Source organism: Ursus maritimus, unplaced genomic scaffold, assembly GCF_017311325.1.
Source record: "Ursus maritimus isolate PB19 unplaced genomic scaffold, ASM1731132v1 scaffold_16, whole genome shotgun sequence".
Lineage (NCBI taxonomy): Eukaryota > Metazoa > Chordata > Mammalia > Carnivora > Ursidae > Ursus > Ursus maritimus.
In genome coordinates, this window is record NW_024424008.1 from 15,438,579 (window position 1) to 15,464,861 (window position 26,283).

Below are 26,283 nucleotides of genomic sequence, written 5' to 3' on the forward strand. Positions count from 1 at the left end.
AAAATAAAAAAGCCATTGTAACATACTGCAGCCAGGGTAATAATAAAGGTATGTGCTAGGTATGTGGGAGGTCTGTGGAGGGGGGGCAGTGAGGGTTTCACAGGTGTGGCCTGAAGGAAGAGCAGAGGCTCACGGGAAGACTGTGCAGGTGGGGGAGGAAGAAGGGCGTCTCGGGCAGAAGGAATAGCACATGCATGTGGGATGAGAGTAGGGGGCCTTCCTGGAGCTGCAGGAAAATAAACAGAGCTGGGGCTTGGCTGGGGGGGGGGGAGGGAGAAAGAGGGGCAGTTGGGGAGGCCAGCCTGGGCACAGGCCTGAGTAAAGAGTCTAGACAGTCTGGAGGGCAGTGGGGCCCCACTGAGGGGCTGTAGGAAGGAAAGCGCATGTGTTTTAGGGAGCTCGTTGTGGCAGCACAGTGGAACAGGGTGGACAGCTGGGAGGACAAACTGGAGACAAGGCGGCATGTCAATCCAGCGAGAGACCATGAAGTCCTCCTGGTGCACGGCAGTGCAGACAGAGAGGGAGAGAAGGGCCTAGCTAAACGATGTGAAGGAGGACCGGCAGAGTGTCAGGGAGTGGAAAGAACTTTGGGATCGACGGGTCTGGCTCCATCACGTACTAAATGTGTGACCTTAGGCAAATTATTTAATCCAAATTTCAGTCTTCAGTGATGCTAGAGTGGGCTGACGATACCTCTTGTGCAGTCCTGTTGTCCACCTTGGCACGGGTGAAGTCTGAGGGGCTGTGTTGTCCAAGTGGACGTGAGGCTCGACAGATAGGAACACGAAGTTCAGCGCGTTGTGAACTGTCAAAGTCATGGGACTGGATGAGGGTCTCAGGCAGAGCATGTGCAGTGAGCAGGAAGCAGGGTCAAGGACAGAATCCTGGGACACACGTATGCCCTAGGAGCAGAGGGAAAGCGAGTCTAGCAAAAGAAAGTCAGCAAGGAAACCAGCGAGGTGGAAGGTGGGCCAGCAGGACATGTGACGGGCTATGGTCAGGAGTGTCAGATGCTGCTGGGACGTCAAGTGAAAAGGGGATCTTGAAGTATCTATGAAGGCTGGTGTTCGGGTGGGCATTTGTGACCTTTTCCAAACTACATTCAGTAGAGTGGTGGTGCTGAGGGAACCATACTGCAGGGGGTTGAAGGGTAAATGGAAGGGGAGGAAAGGTCAGTGATGATCAGTTTCAAGAAGCTTGGGTATGACGTAGGGGTGATGACAGCCATTGGGGGATGAGGGACTGAAGGATGGATTCATTTTTGAGATGGGGGTGTCCCTAGAAGGTAAAGGAGCTAGTGTGGAGGAGAGGTGAGAGAAGCAGTGACGGGGGAGAGCCTAGGAAAGTAGGGGAGGTGGGAGGCAGAGTCCAGTTAGAGTGTGAGGAAGACACGGTCCCTCCCTGTAGGACCCCGCGGAGGTGGAGGGGTGGCTGTGAAGCCCTTGCAGCACAGCTGCACCACAGATGTGCACCGGGGAGTGGCTCATTCTGCGGGGCGGGGGTTGGGAAGGGAATCACAAACATGGTGGGGAAACTATTCTGTAGGCCAGGACATGGGAAACCACGGATTGCAGAAAGTGGGACTACTGAGCCTGAAAAAGAGAAAGCCAAGTGGGATGAGGCATCATGATTATTTTCAGAGACATGAGGACTGTTTTGTGGACAAGGAATAAAGCAGACTTATTTTATGTGGCCTTGGAGGAAAAAGCAGAGCCAACAGGTGGGAATTGGGAGTGTGCACATCTCAGTGCTGTCTACGGCAGAGATTTCAAGCACTGGATGGAAAGAGGCCACTGGAAGTGATGCTGTGGTCACTGGAAGTTGGTGACTGGAAGGTGTGGTCCCTTCCACTTGGCATGAAGTTGTGGAAGGGATTCTAGCCAGGGGGTGAGGGTGGACCTCTGAGGCCCTGCCCTTCCTAGGTCCGGCACTGGGATATCCCCCTGGTGTGCGGGGCTCTGGCAGCCAGACTGGCGGGCTCCTTTGGCTGGCGTTCTGGCCTGATGGGAAAAACTCCCATTGAGTAACAAGACAGTCACAGGAAGCAGAGACTTCTAAGCAAAAGTACCAGAATAATGTGGCCGTTCCTCAGTCACTGCTCTGACAGCCACCCCTGCCCAGACAGAAAACACTTCAGGAACAGTTTGGATTTCCTCCTCAATTTCCCGGATTGTCTGAGCTCCTGGGCAAGCACGCAAAGGGCGCCAGAAATCCTAGTGCTGGGAAGAGGATGGTGGCCAATCTGCTGACCTCTTGGCCTCTCAAAGGTCAGAGGTCAGCACTGGGTTTCTCATCTAGGGCACAGCATCTCACTCCTCAGCGGTTGGTGTGGGGCGGGGGGAGGAGAGGGTCAGCATTTACACCAGTCTGATCTGCCCAGAGGTTGCACATTTTAGTTGTCATAAAACCACTGATATCACACGAACCTTCTCTGATTTGGGCGGCCCGTTCTGATCTCTCTCTTCAGGTGGACTGCTGCCATATTTGTACTCTACAGTCACATCTCCAACCTCCTCAGAGTCTCCACTGCCACTCCCCCATATTCCTGGCCAAATTTTACCTTGAATTATGCTGATCTGGGGGTGGGGACGGTAAGGTCTGGAATCCCAGTCCGTGTGTGTGTGTGTGTGTGTGTGTGTGTGTGTGTGGACAGAAGTGAGCCACAGCAGGGGAGGGGGAGAAAGGAAACACTCTGTGAGGTTAGGGGACAGACTAGATCAAAGCAGCATGGGGCCATGTCCTTGAGGGCAGGGAGGTGTCTTATTTGGCCCCGTGTGACACAAAAGCTGAAGAAGGAGCTGTAACTGACCCCCTTTTCCTGCCTCCAGGTCTGGACACGCAAGTGTGCCGCTGGATGCCCAGTGTCCCCTGCCTGCCAGACCCACTTAGTGCTGGGGGCAAATGAAAGCATGAATGACTGAGGGCAGAGAACAGTCCCGCCGTGCACGTCCGTGGGACGTCAGCTCGCCTTGGAGACACATGCTCTTCTTCCAGAGGCCACAGCAGCAGAGTATCTTTGGGTCACCTCAGGCCCCTCTCTTTACCCTGAGGCTCAGGTTCAGACCTACGAGGCTGCTGGCAGGAAGACCTTCCCAGACAGGCAGGAAGAGCAGGCCACAGAGGGTGTACAGTAAACCACCTCAGGTTTTGAGGTCACATGGGTTTGGGGCGAGGCCAGCTGGGTGACTCTGGACAAGCTGCGTAACCTTTCTGAGCCTGAGTTTCTTTCTCTCTAAGGGCACTGTGATGATTAAAGGTAAAGCCCCCAGCACAGAGTTGGTGCTCTGTAAGAGTGAGGGGCTACCTCTTTTTCGGGAAGAAGGCCATGACTTTTACATCTAACCCAAAGTCCCAAGCAAGCCCTTTGGCCACTGTGTTCCCCCGGCCACCCTGATTGACACTGCAGGCAGGGCCTTTCACCAGATACATGCTAAATCTACGCAAACTCAGGGCTGAGTATATTTCCTTTTTTCCCTAGTCAATTATAAACTCCTCGAGAGCAAAGTCTATTTCTGACTTACCACTATGTTCAATAAATATCTGTTCTCTGAATGAACGCATATATGGATAAATACATGAATGAAGAAATAAACAAAGGCTGCCTTGAACGATTTTCTGATTATTTTATGTGTCCAGATTACAATGTCAGGAAGAATGACTTCTCCAGGACAGGTCTGCTCTTTGTATGGGCCACATTCCAGAGCACAGAGAAAGCACATGATAAATACAGGCTGAAAGGAATCTTGGAAGCAATTTCATGACTTATGTGAACCAGAGCAAACAATTGGATAGGTTCCCCTTAATTTCCCATTGCTTTTATCATTATCTGACCATGGGGAACTAATTTTCTTCCTGAGTCTCAGTTTCCCCACTTATAAAGGGACAGAGTTGGGTCCAGTGAACAGGTTGTTTCTTGCTCTGGTATTCTAAGACTGTGAGATTACAGTCCTAGGGAGGGCTAGGTGGGAAAATGAGGTAAGACACCTATCAAACTACAGAAGGCATTCCTAAAATTCAGTATACATGAAAATACTGAGTAGTGATGGTCTCTGATGAGAGGGACTAAGAATGGGAACACTCCCTTGAAACATTATAATCAGGGCTGGGAGTAAACACTCATGCTCTTTACAATCTCTTAAAATTAAAATAAAATCTTGAAACTTTCTTTGTAGTCTGGATACCATAAGCTTGGGGGTTTTCCTTTGTTTATACAATTTTAAAACCACCAGGAGAAGCTTAGAGCCAAAGAGCCTCAGCTTTTCCCCTCGGGGTTGACTGAAAGAGGTAGGCTTGTAGTTTGTGAAAGGACCTGGAGGGGGCACCCAGCACTGTTGAGTGATGGGGTAACAGGACCACCCGCCATTTGATGATTAAAGAAGGAAGAAAGGGAAGAGCCAGCTAACTGACCCAGATGCTGGAGAATTTTCCCATCACAAAAAAGAAATTATAATTACGTGATGGGATAGAGGTGTTCGCTAACCCTGTGGTGGTCATCATATTGCAATATATTTATCAAATCAACGGGTCATACACCTTGAACTTACACAGTGTTATATGTCAATTATATTGCAATAAAAATAAAAAGTAAAAAACAAAGATGGTGCTTCCCTCACTGCCAGTGGCTAGGGAGTTTTGAAAATGGGAGTTGATGGCTGATTCCTCCAGAAGCCTCCTATGGTGAGGATGGGCGGGGCACTAACCCTGCCCTAGAACAAGCCAGAGAGAGTATGCTAAGTAGGATAGCTTCCAAAAGACCCTCCCCCGATTTATCTTCCTTGCCTACTGTATCAAGAAGGTCTGGCGTATGTTGGACGATCTTTCATGTAAAATAACAAATAGAAAGTATCCAAATTAGAGGGTGGGTTCTGGAGTTAGACTACCTCAATTCACAGCATGGCTCCACCATTAACCAGAGGCGTGACCTTGGACAAGCTCCCTAACCTTTCTGTGCCTCAGTTTCCTCATTTGTAAATTGTGCATTCATTCAACGAGTGTTTATTGAAAATGGGTGCTTGAGATGTAGCAGTGAACAGAAGAGTCAAAGATCCCTCCCTGCAACTTCTGTTTTAGTGGGACAGGACAAAAATTACCTACCTAATAGGACAGAATGTATGCGACAGATTGTATGTACAGGACAGAATAGGACAGAATGTATGTGAATTGCTTTGCTGTCTACAGGAGCCTAGGTTAGCCTAGCACTGAATTCACCAGAGGGAGAAGGGTGGGATGCTTGCTTGCTTCTTTCTTTCTTTAGTGGACTGTTGTTATTTTGTTGTTGTTGTTGTTGTTTGTGGTTTTGTTGTTTTTTTTTAAAGGAACACAAGGAACTATTTCTGGGAAAAAATTGATGCATAACTCATTATAAAAAAATTCATTATTTTTTCTGATCACAAAAGAGCTGCCAGAGCACAAACAATCAAATGATATAGGAATGAATGTCTTGGACAGCAAAACTCCCCAGCAACCTCATCCTTGAACTGTAGGCACCGTTAACAGCTTGGTGTAGATGCATCCAGATACTTTTTTCTTTATAGACCTTATCTTTATGAAATCTTTTGTTTTTCAGAGTTTTCCCAGTTATCCGACTTTATTAAAAAACAATCTGGGTAAGCCTAATAAAATGGATGTGGTAGAATAAGAAGAAACTCATGTATGTGTGTGTGTGTGTGTGTGTGTGTGTGTGTGTGTGAATGAACAAGACACAGAGAAACACGAAGAGAAAACAAGAGTAAGGGACCACGCTATGGAGTTGTTTGGAATTGCTATATCCCCTCTGGCACAGAATGAGGAGGCTTGGAATTGGGGGCTCCAGTCTTATTCACCCTTTCTTTCCCTTGAGAAATGCTCTGTGTCATCAGCAGCAGCTCAGAAAAATCTTTCCTGAGGAGCGCCTGGGTGGCTCAGTGGGTTACATATCTGACTCTTGATTTCAGATCACTCTCTCTCTCTCAAATATATAAATCCTAAAAAAAAAAAAAAAAAAGATGGGGCGCCTGGGTGGCTTAGTTGTTAGGTGTCTACCTTCAGCTCAGGTCATGATCCCAGAGTGCTGGGACCCGTGGGGAGCCTGCTTCTCCTTCTCCCCCTCCCCCTGCTCGTGTTCCCTCTCTTGCTTGCTCTCTCTCGCTGTCAAATAATGAATGAAATCCTTAAAAAAATAAAAATAAAAAGAAAAATCTTCCCTGGTAAAACACCCTGGTGTCCTGTTTCCTTTCTGGATAATCAGGCATAGGAATGTAGAGTCTCTGAAATGCCCATGGGCAGTGCTTTTTGAGGACATGGGTTTTCTGATGGTGTCCTGCCCTAATGGTCGGCTGGATTTCCAGGAGTCTGTTTTTCATTTTCAGAAGAACTTTCAGGTTTTTTTGTTTTTGGTTTTGGTTTTTTTTGGTTCTTTCTCAAATTTGCTTGCTGCTTTTTTTTCCCCCCACAATGTTGTGTACTTTCCTTACTACTTCATTCTTGTGAAAACTATCTCTTTAATAGATTTAAGCAGAGCTACTTTATCCTTCTGAGAATATTCCTTTTTCTGAGGGTTCTAATTCTTCTATTAGTTGTATATCTGATTTTCCCACAGTGTGGATTGTTTCCATGAGGATTATTGTGAATCATGAATTTATTTTCACTGGGGAATTGTTTTTCCCCTCGAGGAATTCCACACATCATGGCTTGTGGGAGTGTACTCACAGAGAAGTTTGACTTTGCCTTCAGCCAGGAAGGTTCTCCAGTGGTATCGCTGGTGGGGGACAATATTTTACACTCATTTCTTAACCATGTGGCTAGGGCTACAGGTGCCAACTGAGAACAGACCATTCTCATCCGTTACTACTGTAAGTAACCAAAACGAAAAAACACACGTAAGTGGAAACAGCCTGGGAAAACGTGTGACTCAGGCGCTGGGCTCCAGGTCTGCAGGGCAGAGAAAGAGCAGGGAGGATGGAGTGACTATGTTTGCTGTGGGAGCTGCAGGCTTTGTGTCAACTCTGAGCCCCATGCTCGCAGCTGTACGTGGCGATTCCTTCTGCCCTGGTGGGTCCTCCCCGGTGGCCAAACTCCAGGATAGTAACGGAGCCACAGTGACTCTTTTTCTGGGCAAAAACCGTTAAGATATAGCCCTGTTAGTGGACAGGGGCAAGGAGCTGGAGCTTCTCAGTAGCAGGATGTTTGGAAAAAGACAGGAGTCAATGTCTCCCAAAGTTCTTTCTTAAAATACATCGTGTTTGGCTTCAAGGCTGCTGACTCACACCCCCCATCTGGGCATTCCATCCTGGGGCTACTGTATTCCCCAGAGTGCCTGGGGAGACCAGCTCATCTCCCACCTACAGTATCCACAGAAACATCTGCTTTAGCTCATCAGAGAGTCCAAACAAGCAACTGCCAGCCCATCATCATTTCCACTCGAGGACACATTCCTCTCTGCTGATGTGTGCCCCTCCCCAGCCCCCCGCCCCCACTGCCTGCGTGTCTGTGAGACTGGCAGTTGATGCCGATGAGAACTGGAAGCTCCCCTCACATCCTCATTTATCTAACCTCCTCGCACAAAGAGCAAGACTTCTCTTTGGGGAATCGCGGAATGACTTCTGACTCACTGGATCAGCGGTGGGCCCTGGACACAGCAAGCAGAAACCGGGCTCTCCAAGCCCATTGCACTGACATCTCTTCCTCCCCAGGGTATGCAGCAGCGTGGAAATCCATCGGCCCGAGTGGCCAGCAGACTCACGTTCCACCTGCTGTCCAGGTTCCTTAGCCTCCCGGGGCCCCAGTGACCTCTTCCGCAAAATGGGTACAGTAATACCTATGCTGCCAGCTGGGCAGGGGTCTTGCGTGGTTGGAATAGAATCCCGGGGTAGGACGGTATCTTAAAGAGTCTCTGAGGCTTACATCTCCTCCTGTAATAGCACCACTGACAACCTACACTTGAACACTTCCTGTGACAGGGAACTCATTCCCGCAGACAGTCAGTTGCGCTATGAGATAGCTCTGATTTATTTTGAACTGAAAACTGCCTCCTTTGCCACTCTACCAACTGGTTCTTCTCCACGTGGGTATATGGAAACAAGGTGAGCCCCTTTCTGGAAGAACAGCTTTCAGATATCTGGAGGTGAGCCGCATCCCAATATAGACGGAGCAGTCCCTAAGTCCTCTCCCCACCAGGCTAAGCCTTTATCTCCCCTCACTGTCATGGTTACTGCTCTCCAAAGGCATGTCAGGTCATTTATGACCCTCACAGTATCCTGTCTGGAATGGAATGTGGTGTTCAGGATGGTCTGAAAGGGGAAGAGTGAACTAGGACATTCACCTCTCTTGTTCTAGAAGCTACGCCCCTATTAACACAGCTCGCCCTCAGTTAGCTGGCTTGGTGGTTATTTCTCAGTGGCAGCACCTCCCCTATGATCTCAGCTGTGAACACCTAACTTCCTGATGACCACCTCCTCTCTGTCCCGCTCATTTTACCTTTTACCCAACTCAGTCATTCTTGAGCCTCATTAGGACTTACCATCCCTTGATCATGTATGTCACTGTCCCCTAACCTCCCCACAATGTCCTCATGTCCCTTCTTATTCAGCATAGACCTCCTGAGGTCATCATCATAATCAGCCCCTCGAATATACTCATAATTCTTTTCTCTTTTTCTCTCTTGCCTATCAAAATCCCAACCCTGATTAAATCCTACTCTCTGCCTCTTCCTGTCCTGCATCCAGACAGTTGAAACTGGCTAGAGAAAAACACGGAAATCAGTTAAATTCATGAACAGTGACCTGCAGGGGGGCCCAGGGGGCCGTCTAGCAATCATCCCCTAGCACCCTAGTTGGGACACTGCAGGTCATACGTTTTCCAGCCTTAAATCTCCACCACCTCCACCCTTATCCTCACTCTCAGTGGATGACCTTGCCCTCAATCAGTGGGCCTTCCACACACCCCCACCTCATCTACCCACCTGCCTGTACCTGTGCCCAGTGCTCTGCCCATTCCCCCATCCCTGTGGCCCAGCCTCTGTGCTCCTATCTAAGGTTAAGCCCTCCAGGTGTGCACCAGACCCTTGGCCTCTCACTTACTTGGGAACTTTGGTCCCCTTACCCCACACTCCCTTACTAATGACTTCTTTTCTGTAAGATCCTTCCCATCCCATGTAACTACAGTATTATTTTCTTTCATATTAAAAAACAAAACAAAAAAACACTACAACGATAAAATTCTTGCTTCTTATCCGCAGACAGGGAAACCAGGTGAGGAGACTTACAAGCCTGGTAACCTGCTCCATCACAGACCTAGATGTGGTGGGGTCAAGGGTCAAGAGTCAAATCCAGTCTTCCTACCCCCAAAGCTGCAGAGTCCAGCCCAGCGCTATCCCCAGCCCACTGTTTTGGTTTGAATGGCTGAGCACAGGCAAGGGATGCCTTTTCCAAGGATGCCCAGGCCAGCCCTGCCATGACCTGGGCACTCTTGGGACAGTGAGAAAGGCTGGAGGTTTTCAAGTGACTAGGGGACCTGCTGGGTTGCTGAAACTCTGTCTTGACTGACTTGCCTGTCAGACTAAACATGTGTGTATGTGGGGGGGCTGTTTCTAGAACTCCATCCCAGTACCATGCCAGCGACAGCAGCGTGTGTGGGTGGCTGTGATGGCAGACAGATGGGGCAGGCGAGGGGGCAGAAGCTGCCAATTATCACACACCCCAGTGCATAGATGACACCTCATAAATCTCGCAGATCCGCGGCCCATGTGGCCTGCTCTGGTGGCTCATTAACACCGTCCGGTCCTCACATACAGGTTGGAAAATGACGGCTCACGTGGCAAGCTGCCTTCCAAAGCCAGTTTGTCAGAAGGGTACACTTCTTTTCTCCACCACTCACCACATCCCTGTTCATGCCAAGAGCCCAGAACAGCTCAGCCAAGGGGGTTTTCTTCCTGGGACACGAGACACTTAACTACCGCCCAGTCATGGGCCTTCAATCATCGACACTCTTTTCTCTCCTCCCTGCTCTCAAAGATTCTCCCACAGAACAAACCCATTGGATTTGTGTCTCCAGAGACATGGAGTGAAGTTGCAATTTTTGGACAACCCAGAAACGCATGCATCTCCTACCTTGTTTGTGTATCTGCTGAAACCAGTGTTGACTTGAGTCATACTATCTCTGAAGAGTCCTCTTTCAAAAGGAACAGGGTGACCCACTTACTTGTCCGTCACAGCCTGCATGAACTCATCCAACAGGTCGTCGTACTCCTTCCCACGCACACGCTGGTGTTTCAGCCCGATGTACAGAGGATCTCTGAGCAGCTCCTGGAACAGACGGCATCTGTTTGCTCAATGGCCCTGGTTTAGTGGGAAGGACCAGGGAGAGGAAGGGAGGAGGGACTTGGAAGTGGCTGTCCACCCCGCCTTGCCACATGTCATCTCTGGAAGGGTCTGGAGGCTAAGCTATTGATTGAGGTGGTTCTAACTTCAGGAACCAAGGATGCTTTGATACAGAAAATCTTCTCAGACATAGTCTTCCAAACCCTGGCTGTAGGCGCTTTGGGTTTATTTTAAGGTTTTTCAACAGTGGCACTATTGACATTTGGGCTTGGAATTCTTCGACGGGAGGGCTGAGCTGCACACTGAAGAATATTTTGCAGCATCTCTGGTCTCTATCCACTAGAAGTCAGTAGCACCCCCAGTGGTGACAATAAAAAAATGTCTCTAAACACTGCCAAATGTCTATTTGGGGTCAGAACTGCCCCTGGTTGAGAACCGCTCCAGGCAGCATCTAGATTGAGGTATTGGGTCTCGTCCAAAGCCACTGATCTGGACTCGAGTTAGAAAACACCTTATTCTCTCATAGAAAACTTACTGAATACCTACCATGTGCCTGGCACTGCACTAGTCCCTGAGGGTACAAGGACAGAATGTACAACCAGAGATTTCAGTTCAAGAAAGATGCCCACCTGAGTACCAGCCTGTGTTAGGTGACCCCCCACTCCACTTCTTGCAGCTTGTTCTGTCACAACACTCACACACTCTTCTGTGTCTGCTGCTGGTCATCTCCCACCTCTTCTCTACGCCCTCACACATACACCCTGCACAGATCAGTGGACGCGGTCACGCACGTTTACGGATCGTCCATTGCTGCTCCGTTGGGCCCTGCTGGGGATGTGTAAATGAGTAAGAAATGGTTGTTGCCTTCCGTGTGCCCGCAGTCTGCTGCAGGGGGCTGCCAAGTAAACAAACTACTACAGTGCAGAATGATATTGCTTTGACACAAAGTGTGGTGCATGGAAGCACAGAGAAGGGGAAAAGTAATTCCCACTGGGGACAGGTGGTGATTGTCATGCGGAAAATGGTCGAGCATTAAAAGATAGATTCTGAGGCACCTGGGTGGCTAAGTCCGTCAAACGTCCAACTCTTGATTTCTGCTCAGGTCATGGTCTCAGGGTCGTGAGATTGAGCCCCATGTTGGGCTCCACAATGGGGCGTGGAGCCTGCTTGAGATTCCGTCTCTCTCTCTCCCTCTGCCCCCTGACCCCCCACCCCCTGCCATTGCATGCAGTCTCTCCCTCTCTCTTTCTCAAAAAAAAAAAAAAAATATATGGGCAGGTTTTGACAGGTGGGCTGGGCCGTCCAGGTGGGGAAGTCAGCACAAAGAAGGGCTGGAGGCTGGAGGCAGGAGAAGGAAGAAGTACCTGGTGTATTTAGGAAACAGGAAGTAATTCCATGAGTGAGGGTCTCCAGGAGTTGTCTATTTGTGCCTATATCACCAGACTAGGAGCTCCTTGAGGATAAGCATCTGTGTTATCCTCATCTCTATCTGAACTGCAGGACACAGAGGTAAGGTCCCCACAGCCCTGCCCTCGAGGGGCTTCCATTCAATCTGACCCCCATCCCTGACCTCGGGCAATCACAGGACCCCTGGGATCTGTTTTCTCATTCGTCAAATGGGGGTGAGATGCCAGCTGCAGGGGGTGCTTGGGATGATGACATGAAATAATAAATGTGAAAGAACTTTGTGCATTATAACACATGCCATAAAGTAACGGCAGGAGCTGTAAATTTCATGGCGCTTCCTATGTACCACATACTAAGTACTTGAATCTCCCCTCGGGGGTGTGCAGCTCAGTACTCCCTGAAGAGAACCTGCTGAGGGCAGGGAGATGGGTGGACAACCTTCAGCCACTACCTCTCCTTGGGCGGCTCTCAGCCCTGCCTGAACATGGAGGGGGCTAGAACGGCCCAGGGCTGCCCACCAGCCCTGCTGCGGGCGACCCTTGCTCGGGGTCTTTGGTCAACCTGCCTGAGGCTTTCCCAGGACCCCACTGCAGGCTGGGCTCTTCTCACTGAGGTCTCCATCCTCCCTCCTCTCCTTTCACAGGTCTTACACCTGCACTGGAGTCTGAAGGACCCACCTACTTGCCTATTCCTCCTGTTCCCCGCTTTATTCTTCATGGGGGTCCCCCAAGAAACCTTTCACACCTCTGCTTCCTAGAGGGCCCTAGCAGACACAAAGGTGGGTCTTGTAATTTCCCCCATTTGACAAACGAGGCAATGGTGCAGAGAGAGGTGAGGCAACGGGGCAGAGAGGTGAAACGAGCAGCCCAGCCCTCGGGCTAGTAAGTGGAAGAAGAGTCGGGAGTCACCGCAGGGCTGCCTGACTCCAGGGCCCACCGTCGCTGCCACCACGCCCTACCGCGTGGGCGGCTCGCTGACACATCAGTCAGAACAGCCTCCGTTTCTGTTAAAGACCCTTACTGTCTTGACGGTGCTGCAGAGGTCATTGTGCAAAAGTGTAGGGGACAGGAAAGAATAGGCAGGATCTGCCCTTCTAAACCGTCACCCCCAGCGCTGTGTGCACATCACCTCAGGCACCGCGGGTCTACGTTTAGCAAGAAGGTGGGCCCGGCCCTTCCTTTCTCACTCTCTTCACCCCTGGACTTTCCCTCCTTGAGACAGGTTAGGATTCCGCCCTGGCAGGTGTATGTGTTTGCGAGACTGAAGGATGACACGGCACATTGGTGCCCACCCTCACGTGCCGCCTTCAAGGTGACCCTCTGAAAGCCACTTGGAGGCAGCAAATATGCAGCCGAGGGCGAACCATAAATATTGTGATGACTTGACGGAAAGCTAGGCGGTCATTAAAATTGCTGGTTTTTAAGACTATGCAGCCGCCAGGACTGACGTGTATGAGATTATTGAAAGTGAGAAAAGCAGGATACAAAGCTGCACAGACGTAACTTCAACTCTCTGAAACACACACATACAGCCCAGAGGGCACGCACAGAAACAGCATCACTGCTGGCACCTGCAGAAAAGATGCACATTCTTTTTCTTTGCTGCATGTGTGGTTTGTGGGGCAAATCAAATTCTCCAGGAATACTGAAGAAGTTTTGGATTTTCCAAAAATGTCTCAGTGTATCTGCGTTTAAAATCAAAGGTCAACCACTATTGAGAGAGAAGGGTGGCTATGAAAGCTTTAAAACGCTCCTTATATTTTGCTTTTATATTAAAACACTTTATACCTGAAATACTTCATACGTAAGCACACACACACACATTGGAAAGGAAGTTTCTCTGTGGAGATAATAGTAAAAAAGAGCTTCTTCTGTTTGTATAGAACTTTCAAATAACTCACTCCTGAATCAGAAGGAATCTGATCCTTCCACCTTACATATGGTCATCCCCATGTTATAGACGAGGAAGGTGGAGTTAGCCAGAAAGTGGCTAAGCTGAAATGGAGCCTTGCTTTGACTGGATCTCATGACAGTGCCCTTTTCCCCCAATATTCCATGTTGTGGGGACCAGGTGACCTGGGGTGGCTCCCCACCCTCTGCCCGGTCCTCTGGAGGAACTCAGTCGTGGTTGGGAAGATGCAGGCTATGATCCTGCAGAGGATGCTGGGGAGCTGGGACGGCCAGAGTGGAAGCCGGAGTCCCCATCGGCAGCCAGCGGGGCCCCCTCTGACAGGAGGGAAGATGGCTTCTCCAGAACAGCACAAGCTGGAGCACTCATGGCTATCTTGGCACTACACGAACCAGGAAGTCCCCATCCTGCCCTCTGTCCCACAGAGCGATGCGGCCGTCAGAATGGCCGCCAGCAAGTGTGGGACCGTTGGCCTCCTGGACTCTCTCCTTGCAGCCCTCCTCTATCCTTGACTTCTTTGCATAAACGCTTAGAAGTGTTTAGCAGGAAGTATTGCCAGATAAAATACAGAATGCCTAGTAAAATTTGAATTTCAGATAGGCAAGAATTTTTTTTTTTAGCCTAACTATGTCCCAAGTTTTGCATGGAGCATACATGGGACATATGCAAAAGTACAATGAGCTATTTATTTGAAATTTAAATTGAACTGGCACCCTATGGTTTTCTTTGCTAAATCTGGTAGCCCTATCAGGAGAGGCAGAAGGAAATTTGAAAGCTGACAGGCAGTGTCTGCAGAGGAAAGAGCCAGCCCGGCTGGGTGGCCCCAGTCAGGATGCTCCCTCTGAGCGCCCACAGTATGGTCTGGCTTTAGATTCAGAAGGGGGGCGGACCTGGGCTTTGGAGACAGACAGACCTGGGTTCGAATTTAGACTCTGTCGCTTAGGTCTGTGACTATGGGTTTTTCTTGGAGACAAGGTATCATGGAAAACAAAAATGGTTTCCTCCTCTTTACTTGTCATTATCACTCACTGAGCACTGGATTTAAGCTGGAAGAGAGATGCACTTTCTGGCTGGGAAAAATACTTATGTACCAAGAGGCACACGAAGACGTTATTCGGGGAGCATCTGGGGGTCTGGGGAGGTCCTGGGGTTGGGCTCAGGCTGTGGACACAGCACACGTACCACCCCTCAGGGTGGCAGGTATGCCCAGCACACATGTCTTTGGGAGCTCAGTTAAGCCCAGGGATCAGCTACGAAGATCCTAGGAGGGGCACCCTCAAAGGTCACGTGCATACAGAGGGAGCACGTCTGACGGCACCACAGGGTGAGTGCGGGCAATTTATCAGCTGCAGTAGCGATGCTCTTGTGAGGTGGACGCAGCCCTTCAACCCCAACTCTGCTGGCAGCCCCATGCTTCCCCGGGACTCTGGCAGCACCCCCAGGGCACTGTCGGCCGGGCTCTGTGGACAGTCTGTTCCCATGTCTCCCCAAGAAGACATCCCCCAGTTAGAACCCATCGAGGCTCAAGACTTGTGCCAGGAGAAGATTGCTAAGGTTCAGAGGCCATTTTAAAGCCAAGCCCCGGGGTCACCCTGCAGGACCTGTCGTGTGGAGTGGCATGAGCACTGGGCTTGGAGTCAAACCTGGGGGAAGCCATTTCTGCTCTGTGCCCCTTTTCCTGGGTGAAATGAGGGGTTTCAATGAGAAGTACATTTGACCCTTGAACAACAGGTTTGAATGGCATGGGTCGACTTATCTGTGCATTTTCCCAATAAATACAGTACATGGCTATAAATGTATTTTCTCTTGTGATTTTCTTAATAACACTTGCTATTCTCCAGTTTACTTCATTGTAAGGATACAGTATATAATAAATATAACACACACAGTATGTGTTAATCGGCTATTTATGTCATCAGCAAGGCTTCCAGTCAATAGTAGGCTATTAGTAGTTAAGTTCTGGGGACTGAAAAGTTATACATGGATTTTCAACTGCATGGGGGTCAGCACCCCTCACTCCTGGGTTGTTCAAAGGTCAACTGTAGTTCAGGTCCCTTCGAATGTGGACAGTCTGTGACACTGTCTGGCTGCATGTGGATGAAACAGAAGACACAAACCAATCCACACACAGCCACGGAGGCCCCCAGCAGGTGGGCCTACTTGGGGGGGGCTCCCTGGCTTTGTCCCTTTGGACTTAATCATGGGATATCCCCTCTTCATGGGATCGCTGCCCCCTAACCTCCTTGGGGCAGGCAGGTAATAGTGACTCAGAGTTTCAGGGCTGTCGACAGCAGATGTTTTCCTTCAACAGGAAACGTCGAGGGGTGTTTTCCTTGACTGTGATTAGAGCTCCTGTAGCCTCAGGAGTTTTCACAGAGATACATGTGCGGGCACGCGCGCGCGCGCGCGCGCACACACACACACACACACACACACACAGTTTTATTATCCTGACACTATAGCTCCTCAAACAGCACTCTCTCTGCTTGGACATGTAGATGAAAGTTGCAAGGGTAAGCCTCTCCTATTGCTCTGGCTTGCTCGGGGGAGAGACATGCCCCAAGACTTCCAGGGAGGTAGGAATCTTGCAATGGACTCTTTTTTTCCCCAAAGAACTATAGTGTGTGAGATCACATAGTGAATGCATTTGGAAAGAGCGAAACCACCGTCTTCCCAATGTTGGCCACTTTGTAACTATGGATTTTGTCTTGAATTTGTGAAGAGGGTCTGGTGGGACTTTACCTTTCTTTGGGGCGGGGGAACCCATGGCATCGGTAACACCTGGGCCTGGGCCTGAGCGTCCATGGGGCGCCCCTGCCTGAGTGAAACACCTCCTTTTCCAGTCTTCATCACCCAGTCTGCAACACAAACACCCGGCCCCTTGCAGCGGTACGCCACGATGAACAAGGCAGCTCCAGAGCCAGAGAGCCCAGGTTCAAACCCTGGCTCTTACACTTAGTGCTGTGGGGCCCGAGGGAGTAGTTCACATGTGTGGGTCTCAGGTTCCTCATCTCACACAGCTGGGGGGAGAGTGAAATGAGATTCAAATCCACAAAGGCCTCAAGCTATGCCTGGCACACTGCAGTGCTGGGAGCTGCTTTCTCTCCCATGGCATGGCGGGGGCAGCATCTGCTCTCAGTGCACATTCCCTCCTCTCAGCTGGGGAATACTCCGGTCCTTCCTGACAGGAGGGGGCAGTCCCAGGGGAGGCGCCCTCCCTTCCACATCCAGGAGGGAGAAGTGATTCAGAGCACTAAAGCCCCAGGAGGAGAAGCAGACACTTGGAGGAGAAGGAACACATTAGCCATTAAAAATGATCAATTAGGTGATGGTGTTGAAATATAATGTAGAATATTCCACCCACGCCCTGGCTCTCATTTATCTCCCTCATGCCTAGTGGAGTGCCTGACACTTACTAAACATTCAATAAACTTTTGCTAAATAAGTAGAGAGAAATGTTCATAAAATAACATTCATTGAAAAAAATGAGAACAAAATTACAGGCACATTATTCTGTCTATGTTGATGCATAGATGAATATTGCAAAGGAATATGGATGAAGCATGGTGGGAGAGATGCCATTTCTCTTTTAAGATTTTGAATAATGTGTTCAGGTTACTTTAGTAATAAAAATTCTAAAAATCAGGAAATGACCTTTACTTCTAAATCAGCAGGCAGCCAGGCAGGCAGGCGTGGTGTGGGCAGAGGAGGGCAAACAGAGATTAGGATCCCCGCCCTGCCTCTCCTGGCAGATCTTTTTGGACAAATTAATTTCTCTGTGTTGTCAAGCTTAAACAGGGTGGTCTGTGAAAAGTGCCTGGCCATGACTTACTCATCGCTCCCTGCCACCTCTTCGGGTGGGTTTATTACAAGTTGGGGCTAGCTTTAAACTTGAGCACATCACTGCAGGGTGTCAGACTTCAATGACACGGGGTCTCATGCATCTGCTAGAGGCAACCAACACCCTTCCAGGGGATACAGCGGCCTTAGAATCACACTCAATCTTGCTTGGAGCCAGCTTTTAGGAGAGTGTGAGTAAAGGTCTCAATTAAACCCAGCTGGAACACAGCAGGAGGAATTGGATGGGAAGAACAACTAAAACAAAGTTCACCACACTCATCCTCGCCTGCATGATTGCATGCATGCTGGGACCCAAGGAACCATTTCTGCAAAACCCAGGCATCCGGTCTAGGGAAGAGAACCACAGCGTGCAGCAGACCTTGAAGACTGGTCTTGCCATCCTGCCCCGGTCTCATAGGCTGGAGGGGAGGCATATGGAGAAGAGCTCTAGAGGCAGAACACTCAAAAACCTTCTGGTCCAGTTCCTCGTTGTACCGGAAGGGGATCAAATCTGAATAGGTGCAGGGACTCAGCTGGCTATCCATGGTGCCAGGACCAGGGCCCCCACTTCCCAGGCCAGTCCTTCTCCCACTCCCCTTGTCCTCCCTCACCCCACTCTCACCCCATGATTTCCCAGCTCTTAAGTGAGGTCTGCCTGGCTGTCCTCTCATTTGATGGCATCTGTGGCTGAAAATGCACAGAATAAGCATCATTCCTTGCGAGGAACCACAGTGCTCACTCTCGTTTAGAGGATGTATGGTGTCCAGGGAGGAGGACGACCACACAGAGTCATGGCAAGTATCTTGAGAAAAATCACTGCAGAATGGGAATAAGATGACCTTTTTGACAATATGAATCAAGAATCTAAAAAATGACCACTCCCTTTGCCTCAACATTTCTGCCTCTAGGAAATTATCCTAAGTACATAATCGCACATGGAAACAAACACTGATATGCAAAAATGGGCTCAGAGTAAAGCTTCTATTTGCAAAAAGACAAGTAGCAACCTAAGTGTCCAGCTGTGGGAGGTTTCCTCTGTAAACTGTGACACACCAGGGAGCTGCCATTGTGCAATAATGACTAATGACCTGGGAGAGAACTCACCATATATATTAAGTTTTAAAAAGAAGGATACAAAACTATATATTCAATATAAACCCAATTTTGGTTTTATAAATGCTCTGGGGGGGGAAAGGCTGGAAGGATATATATCACAATGGAAAGCATATTAGTACTGGTGTATAACTGGTATTTTTAACACTTCTCTGATATTCTCAATTTTTTTCCCATTTTAAAAAAGATGAATTTGCACTGATTTTAAACTCAGAGATGCCATTAAGAAGGAATTTTTGGGGGGGGCGCCTGGGTGGCTCAGCCGTTAAGCGTCTGCCTTTGGCTCAGGTCACGATCCCAGGGTCCTGGGATCGAGCCCCGCATTGGGCTCCCTGCTCGGCGGGAAGCCTGCTTCTCCCTCTCACATTCCCCTTGCTTGTGTTCCCTCTCTCTCTGTCTCTCTCTGTCAAATAAATAAATAAAAATCTTTTTTAAAACTTTTTTAAAAAAAGAAGGAATTCTTGGGTAGCTTTTTGTCTTCTCTGACACAGGAACCCAGAGCGGAGCCTGCAGGCGCGCACAAACCCCATGTCCCAGGGCGGTACCCAGAGCAGCCTAACTCTTGCCTGTGGCTTGAGCTCCTTAAATCCCAAACCATCTGGAATCTCACCCACAGCTTGGGACACACTCATCTAGCTGATTCAGATATTTCAGCCCCTGGCCCTGGTGCTTTGGGTTTTAATTCTTTCATTGAGGCAGCCCACCTCCACAATGCTGAAAAAATACCGCCCAGCAGCCACTCCCGCCTGGATCAAGGGACCCTCTTCACTACTGAATCGGAGAGAGGCCTCAGAGGGCAGTCATGGAGCGGGGAAGCAAACAAGGGCCAAACTGGGGTCATGGAGGGCACAGAGGGCCTTGAGGAGGAAGGGGAGGCAGGAGACCCAGTGGGAATGTACTGGGCAGGCAGGGAGGAGAAAGTTCACCACCCCTCAGCCATGCAGGGGAAGTGCCCTGGCAAAGGGGACTCAGGAAAGAAATGTCCCAATGCTGTATCGATATAACTGTCCCTCAAAGGTGACCCCCACCCCGTGCCAGTCGCCAGCTTCTGGCCCCAGGGCTCTGGGCCTGGGTGGTGCATTACCTCGTTGTTGGTGCCGACATCCAGCAGGACGGGGAGGCACTGCTGCGGGCTGACCCCTCCGCATGCCGTGTACAGGGCCAGCTTGCCCACAGGGATGCCCATGCCGTAGCAGCCCAGATCTCCCAGGCCCAGGATGCGCTCTCCATCAGTAACCACCACAGCCTGGAAACAATCAGGGAAGCATCTCTTGTGACAAAGTGCTCACTTTATCAACCCTCCCATGTCAGGCTTGACAACTGGACGCCCACCTCCTCTGCTGGGGGATGGAACGGCTGGTCGGGGAAAAGGCCAAGGGATTCATTCCACTGCAGGTGGCAGTCCTTCTCCCTGTCCCCCATCCCGGCGGGCTGGTGAGAAGCCCCACTGAGCTGAGCTGACACCTCACCATGCATACTGAGGTTTGGGGCGGGGGCTGCAGAAACAGCTAGAGGGAAACCACATCTAGTCATTCTCCCTCAAAGAAACTAAGCAGATATTCCCAGTTCGAGATCTGGGCGCAGGGACGGAAGGACATAATGGAAGGAGACCATGAGGACAAGTGTTCATGATGCTGCCACAAGCCCATGATTTTGAGGCCGATGGAAGTATTCTCCTCTTGCTCCTGGGGTACAGTAAGTCCAACCTGCAAAGGGCAGGGCTCCCGTGACAGCTGCTGGGGTCACTACTTCCCATGAACCCGGGAGGGTTCTTAAGCTGCACTGGGGTTACTTTCATGCTTTGGAAAATAATCGCTGGAGGCATACCACATGCTAGTTCGGGGCTTGCTTGCTGTTAATTTTCAGATGCTGATGAAGTTGATGGTGATAGAAATTACTATGATTTTGATAGATATTCATTTATTCATTCCTTTACCACATATTTATGAAGCACCTATGTCACAGACACTATGCCAGATCCTGGGAGAAGGAGCATCAGTTTGCTCATTTGTAATAACAAGCCTGTATGGATCCAGGCCTTAAAGAACTAAGGGATAAAAAAAAGAGATGAAATATGTCTATTTACAATTAACGACTCTGGGAGGAAAGTGAGGGCAGCAGAACAGGACGAGGGCAGCAGAGATTGAGAGAAGGGAGAGTTACTTCCTGTAGGTAACCAGTTCGTAAGGGCGAGGGCACACAGGAAAAGACTGTCCACAGGGGGTTCAGCTGGGGACGAAGGTGCTTGATGCAAAAGGAAATTCAGATGCAAGATAGAGGTGGGGAGGGTGTGGGCTGTGTGTGGGGAACAAGGAGATGGAGGTTGTGTGAAAGGAGAGAACAGAAAGTCAGGCAGGAGTCAAATGGTGAACGGTCTTGAAAGTGAGGCCACAGAGATCCCCTTGGGTGACAGTAAAGTTGTTTATAGGTCACCCCAACCTGCTCACCATCACTGCCTTCCTCCATCTCAAAATGAGTTACGTTTATGGGGCCACCCATCCCTCCACTAGAGCATGGCTTTGACCAGGGCTTAGGACCAGCTCTGCGCAATGGATGTCCCAGTGCCCCAAGCGTGGTGCTCCTGGGCATCACAGGGCTCAGCTCAATCCATGCAGGTGCCACACGAAGCCCTGGGGATAAAGAGATGAAGACCCATGCTTGTCCTGGAAGAGTTTACAATACAGTACCCAACGGGCCCATGGCATCTTATCGTTTCTATTCTCCAGCTCTTTAAGGGGAAGAGCACACAAAGGCTGGTGCCACCTTTTGGTAGAAATAAGTATAGAGATTGTGAAAAACACTCCTCCGCTTCTGGAAAGGGGACTTGCGGTGGGGGGGGGGGGGCGGGGGCGGGGCAAGAGACCCATGACGATCATGATTTTCCCTCTCACATTGATCCACTGCCTCTATGGAGAGTGTTCTTAACCCGCATGCCACCTGATTCTCGCCATGGCCCTGGTAGGTAGGTGAGTCTGAGACTGTTATCCCCTTCTCACAGGTGAGCAAACAGAAGCTGTAAGAGCTTCATGTTTTATATACATGTTTTATATACATGTGTTAAGTATCAGCCAGATGCCAGGCACTGGACTGGATGTTTCCACATCAGGTATCTTAGAAAGATTAGATGGCCTAGCAAAGTCACATTGCTTATGCACGTGGCAGGTCAGGATTCTTATCAGGTTTTGTGTTCCTGGCTCTGGCTCCGTCTACCACAACTGCAGCTGGGTTAAAGCACCTGTGCTCTTGGTCAAGTTCTGCCCTGCCTCTTTGCGACCCTCCCCACAGCCCACCTCTGACCTCCCACTGGCAGCTCTCCCTGGGGGAGCCTGTGCCTTCATGCTGCCCAGACTCGGGGCATTTCTCTACCATCTCTCCTGATCAAAGCTTCCTTATTCCTATTCCCATTCTCTCAGAATTTTCTTCCATTGAGGGGCAGTGAGTTAACCAGAGGAGGATGGCTCCTACTCCAGGGCGTTATCCCTATGACTCTGGAGCCTTTCCGGATGGTGATGGGGCTCTGCAGTGCTGCCCTCCCAGCCTGAACTGTGCATGGGCCCTCTGCTGCATGGCCACCTCCTCACTTCCGTCTGCCGCCCTCTCTCCATCGCACGGTTCTAGTGGTTGGGTTAGTGCAACAGCTTCACGACCACACTCATCTCTCCTCCTTCCCGTCTCTCCTGCCAACCAGTGACATTGACACAACAAATGACACAGCCCATTTTCATTATACCATTCCCAGGCTCAAAGACCTTGAGTGACTTCGAACTGTCCATAGAATAGAGTCCAAAACATTTAACTCTTTAATGATCTGAGCCCAGCATATGTTCTGACTTATGTCTTGCTACTCGTATGCACACAAGTGGCTATACTAGCCAAACTGGCCTCCTCGCTCCTCCCAGACTCACCTATACTCTCCTCCAGTTCAGCCCCTATGGCCCTTTCTTCTAGAAGGTCCTTCTCTGTCTTCAGCATGCAAACCCTGCCCATTACAGTCTAATGTGATTTCTCCTAGCACTTATGGCTACTACACAGCTAGCCTGCTCACCCTTCCTGTCTGCCTGCCTGCCTGCCACAAACATTGACTAAGTACCTACTGCTTGCCAAGCCCTGCATAAAGTGCTACTTAAACATTTGGGTTCTTATTTAACATTTTAAAAAATGCACATTTTATCTCACCAGACAACCCAAAGGTTAATGGCAGGGGTTCTGGAGTCTGATAACCAGTACTTAAATTTCAGTTCCTTGATAACGCACCATATGTAATCTTGGGTAAACAGATAATTTTTCTGAGTTTTAATTTTCCATGAAATGGGGGATAATCATACATAACTCATCAGATTGTTGTAATGATGAAGGAATATCAGTTTCATTTTAACCAGGTGCCTTGGGTAAGTGATCAATAAATGGTTACTGCTCTTATGATTATGATGATGGTTATTATTTGGGGCAAAGCTCCCATATTGGATTTTTAGTTGTTTTATCTTCTCTCTAGTTCAGCATTACCACAGGAAGGCCATGCAGTAAGCATCTGTTAAATGAGTAAATGAAATGGAACCCAGTGGAGTTCGTGGCGGCCAATGGCCGAGAAAGTCGGCCATGCAAAGCTTGTGGCTCCTAATGTGTTCTCTAAGCAGACATTGTCACTAAAGTCCAATAGTCCTCCCAAATTCTCGAGTCCCTAACCAGATGAATCTGCTTTTTCCTTTATTCTTCTAAACCTTTCACTTCTGCTGTTCACCCTCCCTCCGTTACCTCGTATTTCCCAGGCTCAACGCTGTCCTGTTAGAACTCCTCTCTGTCACTCGTCAACCACAACCAACTGGTTACCAAGTTCTGCTGATTCGATCTGCTCCTTACTTTTCCATTTGTTCCATGATCTTCACTTGCATTGTCACTGCCTTGGGTGAGCCCATCCATCTCATCTGACCACTGCAATGGTCTCCCAATGGGTCTTTCCACACTTGGATTCCCCCTGATCCATTTCATTTTTCCAAAGCACATCCAGCTTTGTCACTTCCTTACCCCAAACCTCCAATGGCTCCCGATGCCTGTGAAATAAAACTCAAACATCTTCGACTGGCATTTAAGGCCTTCCATTGTCTAGGTCCAGTCTGCTCTTTGAATTTCTTCTTTATCCAAATAAAATAATTCCAACTTTGCATAAGGTTTGTACTTTCCTGACTGCATGCCATTTTACCCCTCAATCCCTATGATCTCCCTGATCCAAATCCTACCATCCTTGTGTGCTTCAAGAACCGTATGAAAGTCACCTTCCTCCATGATGCTCCCCTTCCAGAAGTTATCACTCCTTCCTCTGAGTTCCCATGGCATTTTCCTCATATTACAGTTAACTGATAACATCATCTTTCATAGGAGTTCTAAGCTTTGTAGGGCAACGAGTGGGTCTTGTCATCTTTGAATCTTCAGGCACTTAGCTTGGTGCCTGCAGTGTGATAGGAACTGGATAAATGATGGCCAATGTGATAGATCCAACACAGAGAGCAAAGGATCTCCACAGTACTGTTTCAGACCTGGTGCGAAAGAACAAGTTCAGGGAGAAGAGGCTGGAAACTATTTTTCATGACATCAATGGAGCTGGATGCCAAGGGCCAGTAGTGCAGTAAAGATCAAAATCTGAGGACAAATCTGAGCAGCAAGGTGGGGTTTTAGAGTCCAGTAGTAACTATCAGTGAACTACAGGATCACAGTTTCCTTGTTTGTATGGTGTCTGCAACTCATACCTCCTCTGTATTTCAGATGACTAGGGGGGAGGTGGGCCACATTCCTCCTCTGTCCACCTAGCTTGGACCCATAGCCTTTTCTGACTTATTGCCCATGTCCCTTAGCCTAGGTGGACCCAATGGGGCTGACCCCACACTGACCTTGCTTGCTCTAGCCCTGTTCCCTTGGACTTGTAGATATGTCATGGGCCGCCCACAGCCTTACCTCCTCCCTCCTTTTCATCCTTCCTTTTTTCCTCCTCTTCTTCCTCTTCTCTCTCACTCCACATCATAAACGCCACACAGTCTGCAGTTTCAAATCTTGGTTCCACCCTTCACAAGCCAACAACCAGCTTCCTTGTCTTTAAAATGGGGGTAATAATAATCCCTTACAGATCATTAGACGTCAATGAGGTCATCTGTGTAAAGCACCTGGCAGATGCTGTATGAGGTGGATACAGGGATGTGCCACCCACATCTCTCTTTCAGGACTCAAGAAGTGATTCCCTCAGCTATGCCCGCAGGTGGCAGCTGACTTTGAGAATTTCCTTAATGACAAGAGCCACCTTGCCCCAAGTCATACCCTGTTCTGAAGGGCAACAGCCCACAACCAATGACTGATGGATGCAGGGGTATAAAGGCCTGGCTCCCCTGCCCCAACTCGGTTGGTCTTGGAAGGACCACCCCAGCTTCAGAGGCTCCTCATGAGTTCAGCTGAGTCTACTTTGAGGCGTCACTCCACCCAACCTCTCCCTCGACTTTCTCCTGCTTCCTTCCCTTTAGAGGTCTTGATCCCAAGAGCACTCCCTGATAGGCCAATATCCATCTCAAAGAAGGTTCCCCAGGACACTCACCTTCTGACGCTGAGGACAGAGTGGGTTTAACATGTGGCAGGCCTGTGCATAGCAGGCAGGCGCTCGGCACCAACACCAAACTGGTTCAAGCTGGGACACCCACGTGGCTGGGGCTCAGGAGCAGAGGCTGCTGCCATGCCTCCCCTACCCAGCTGCCTCTCAGCACCTCCCCCCAAAGCTGCTGGGTTGGAGGTGAGGGAGAGATTTTGGAGCTTGGGAAAGCTGTGGGGAGGAGCACTGTTCTCAGCTGAGTCTTCCTCAGGCTCAAGGCAGTGGCCACTGTGGGAAAGAGTCAGAAAAGCAGTTCTCACTCCTCTTCGTGATTTATGTCGGACAGTTCTGGGTGGCCTGGCCTGCCCCCTCCTCCCTGAACAAGAGGGGTCTGCAAAACTTCATGGTCCCCCCAAGTGCTGGGCTTTGGCCTTACATCCCTCCCAGCCTGCTTCTCCTACACCACAGTTCGCAGTTCCGCGCTCTGGATGGGAAACACGGAAAGTCCTCCTTTATCTTCTGAGCTGGTTTGGAAACTTCTCTGAACCACCTCTCCCCTCTAGCCAAGAGGCCGCCAACATCAGGTTCTGAAGATACCTGAGCCTCCTTGACTCCGCAGCTGGGGAGGAGGTGGCTCAGCTGCAGGACTCTGGGGGTGTCAACACCTACTGGGTGACTGTGGGCAGGTCACGGAACCTCAGCTTGCTCGCCTGAGAAACGACACACCTCTACCCGTTCTTCAGGACCCACTTTGGGGGCGTCAGCCGCACCCCTTCCTTCCTCCACTCTGATCACAGGGGCTGTGAGAACTGAAGGAAATAATGAAAGGGAATCCGTACCAGCTCCAAGGTACCATGAAAGGGATTCCCTGCCCAGGGAGGGAGACCTTCAGCTCCTCTTTTTAGAGCAACTGGAGAAAACACATGAGCAAAGAAGAAAGACTAGGACTTCGAACATTCTGAACCTTTGAAAGGGCAACCTGAGGGGCGAGGGGGAAGGACCCTCCAGAAAAGGCTGGTGAATGGGGCAGGTGGGAGACTAGGGTAAGCTGGGGGCTGCCTGAGCAGCCCTTATTGCCTTATTTATGTGCCCAACTACGGGCCCAATATTTAGACAAATGATGGGCTCCTGGTTTCTCTAGAGAAAGCCAGAAAT

The 26,283-nt window shown here is 49.7% G+C and overlaps 1 protein-coding gene across 1 annotated transcript in view; it reads right to left on the bottom strand.

The window, feature by feature from the left end:
- The window catches only part of ME3 (malic enzyme 3), a 204,266-nt gene that overhangs the window by 38,142 nt on the left and 139,841 nt on the right, over window positions 1-26,283 (bottom strand). The window contains exons 5-6 of the mRNA XM_040630945.1: window positions 19,648-19,809; window positions 10,177-10,280 (exon numbers count right to left, since the gene is read on the bottom strand). Of these exons, the coding sequence (XP_040486879.1) occupies window positions 10,177-10,280; window positions 19,648-19,809 (266 nt within the window). The remainder of the gene's footprint in view (window positions 1-10,176; window positions 10,281-19,647; window positions 19,810-26,283) is intronic.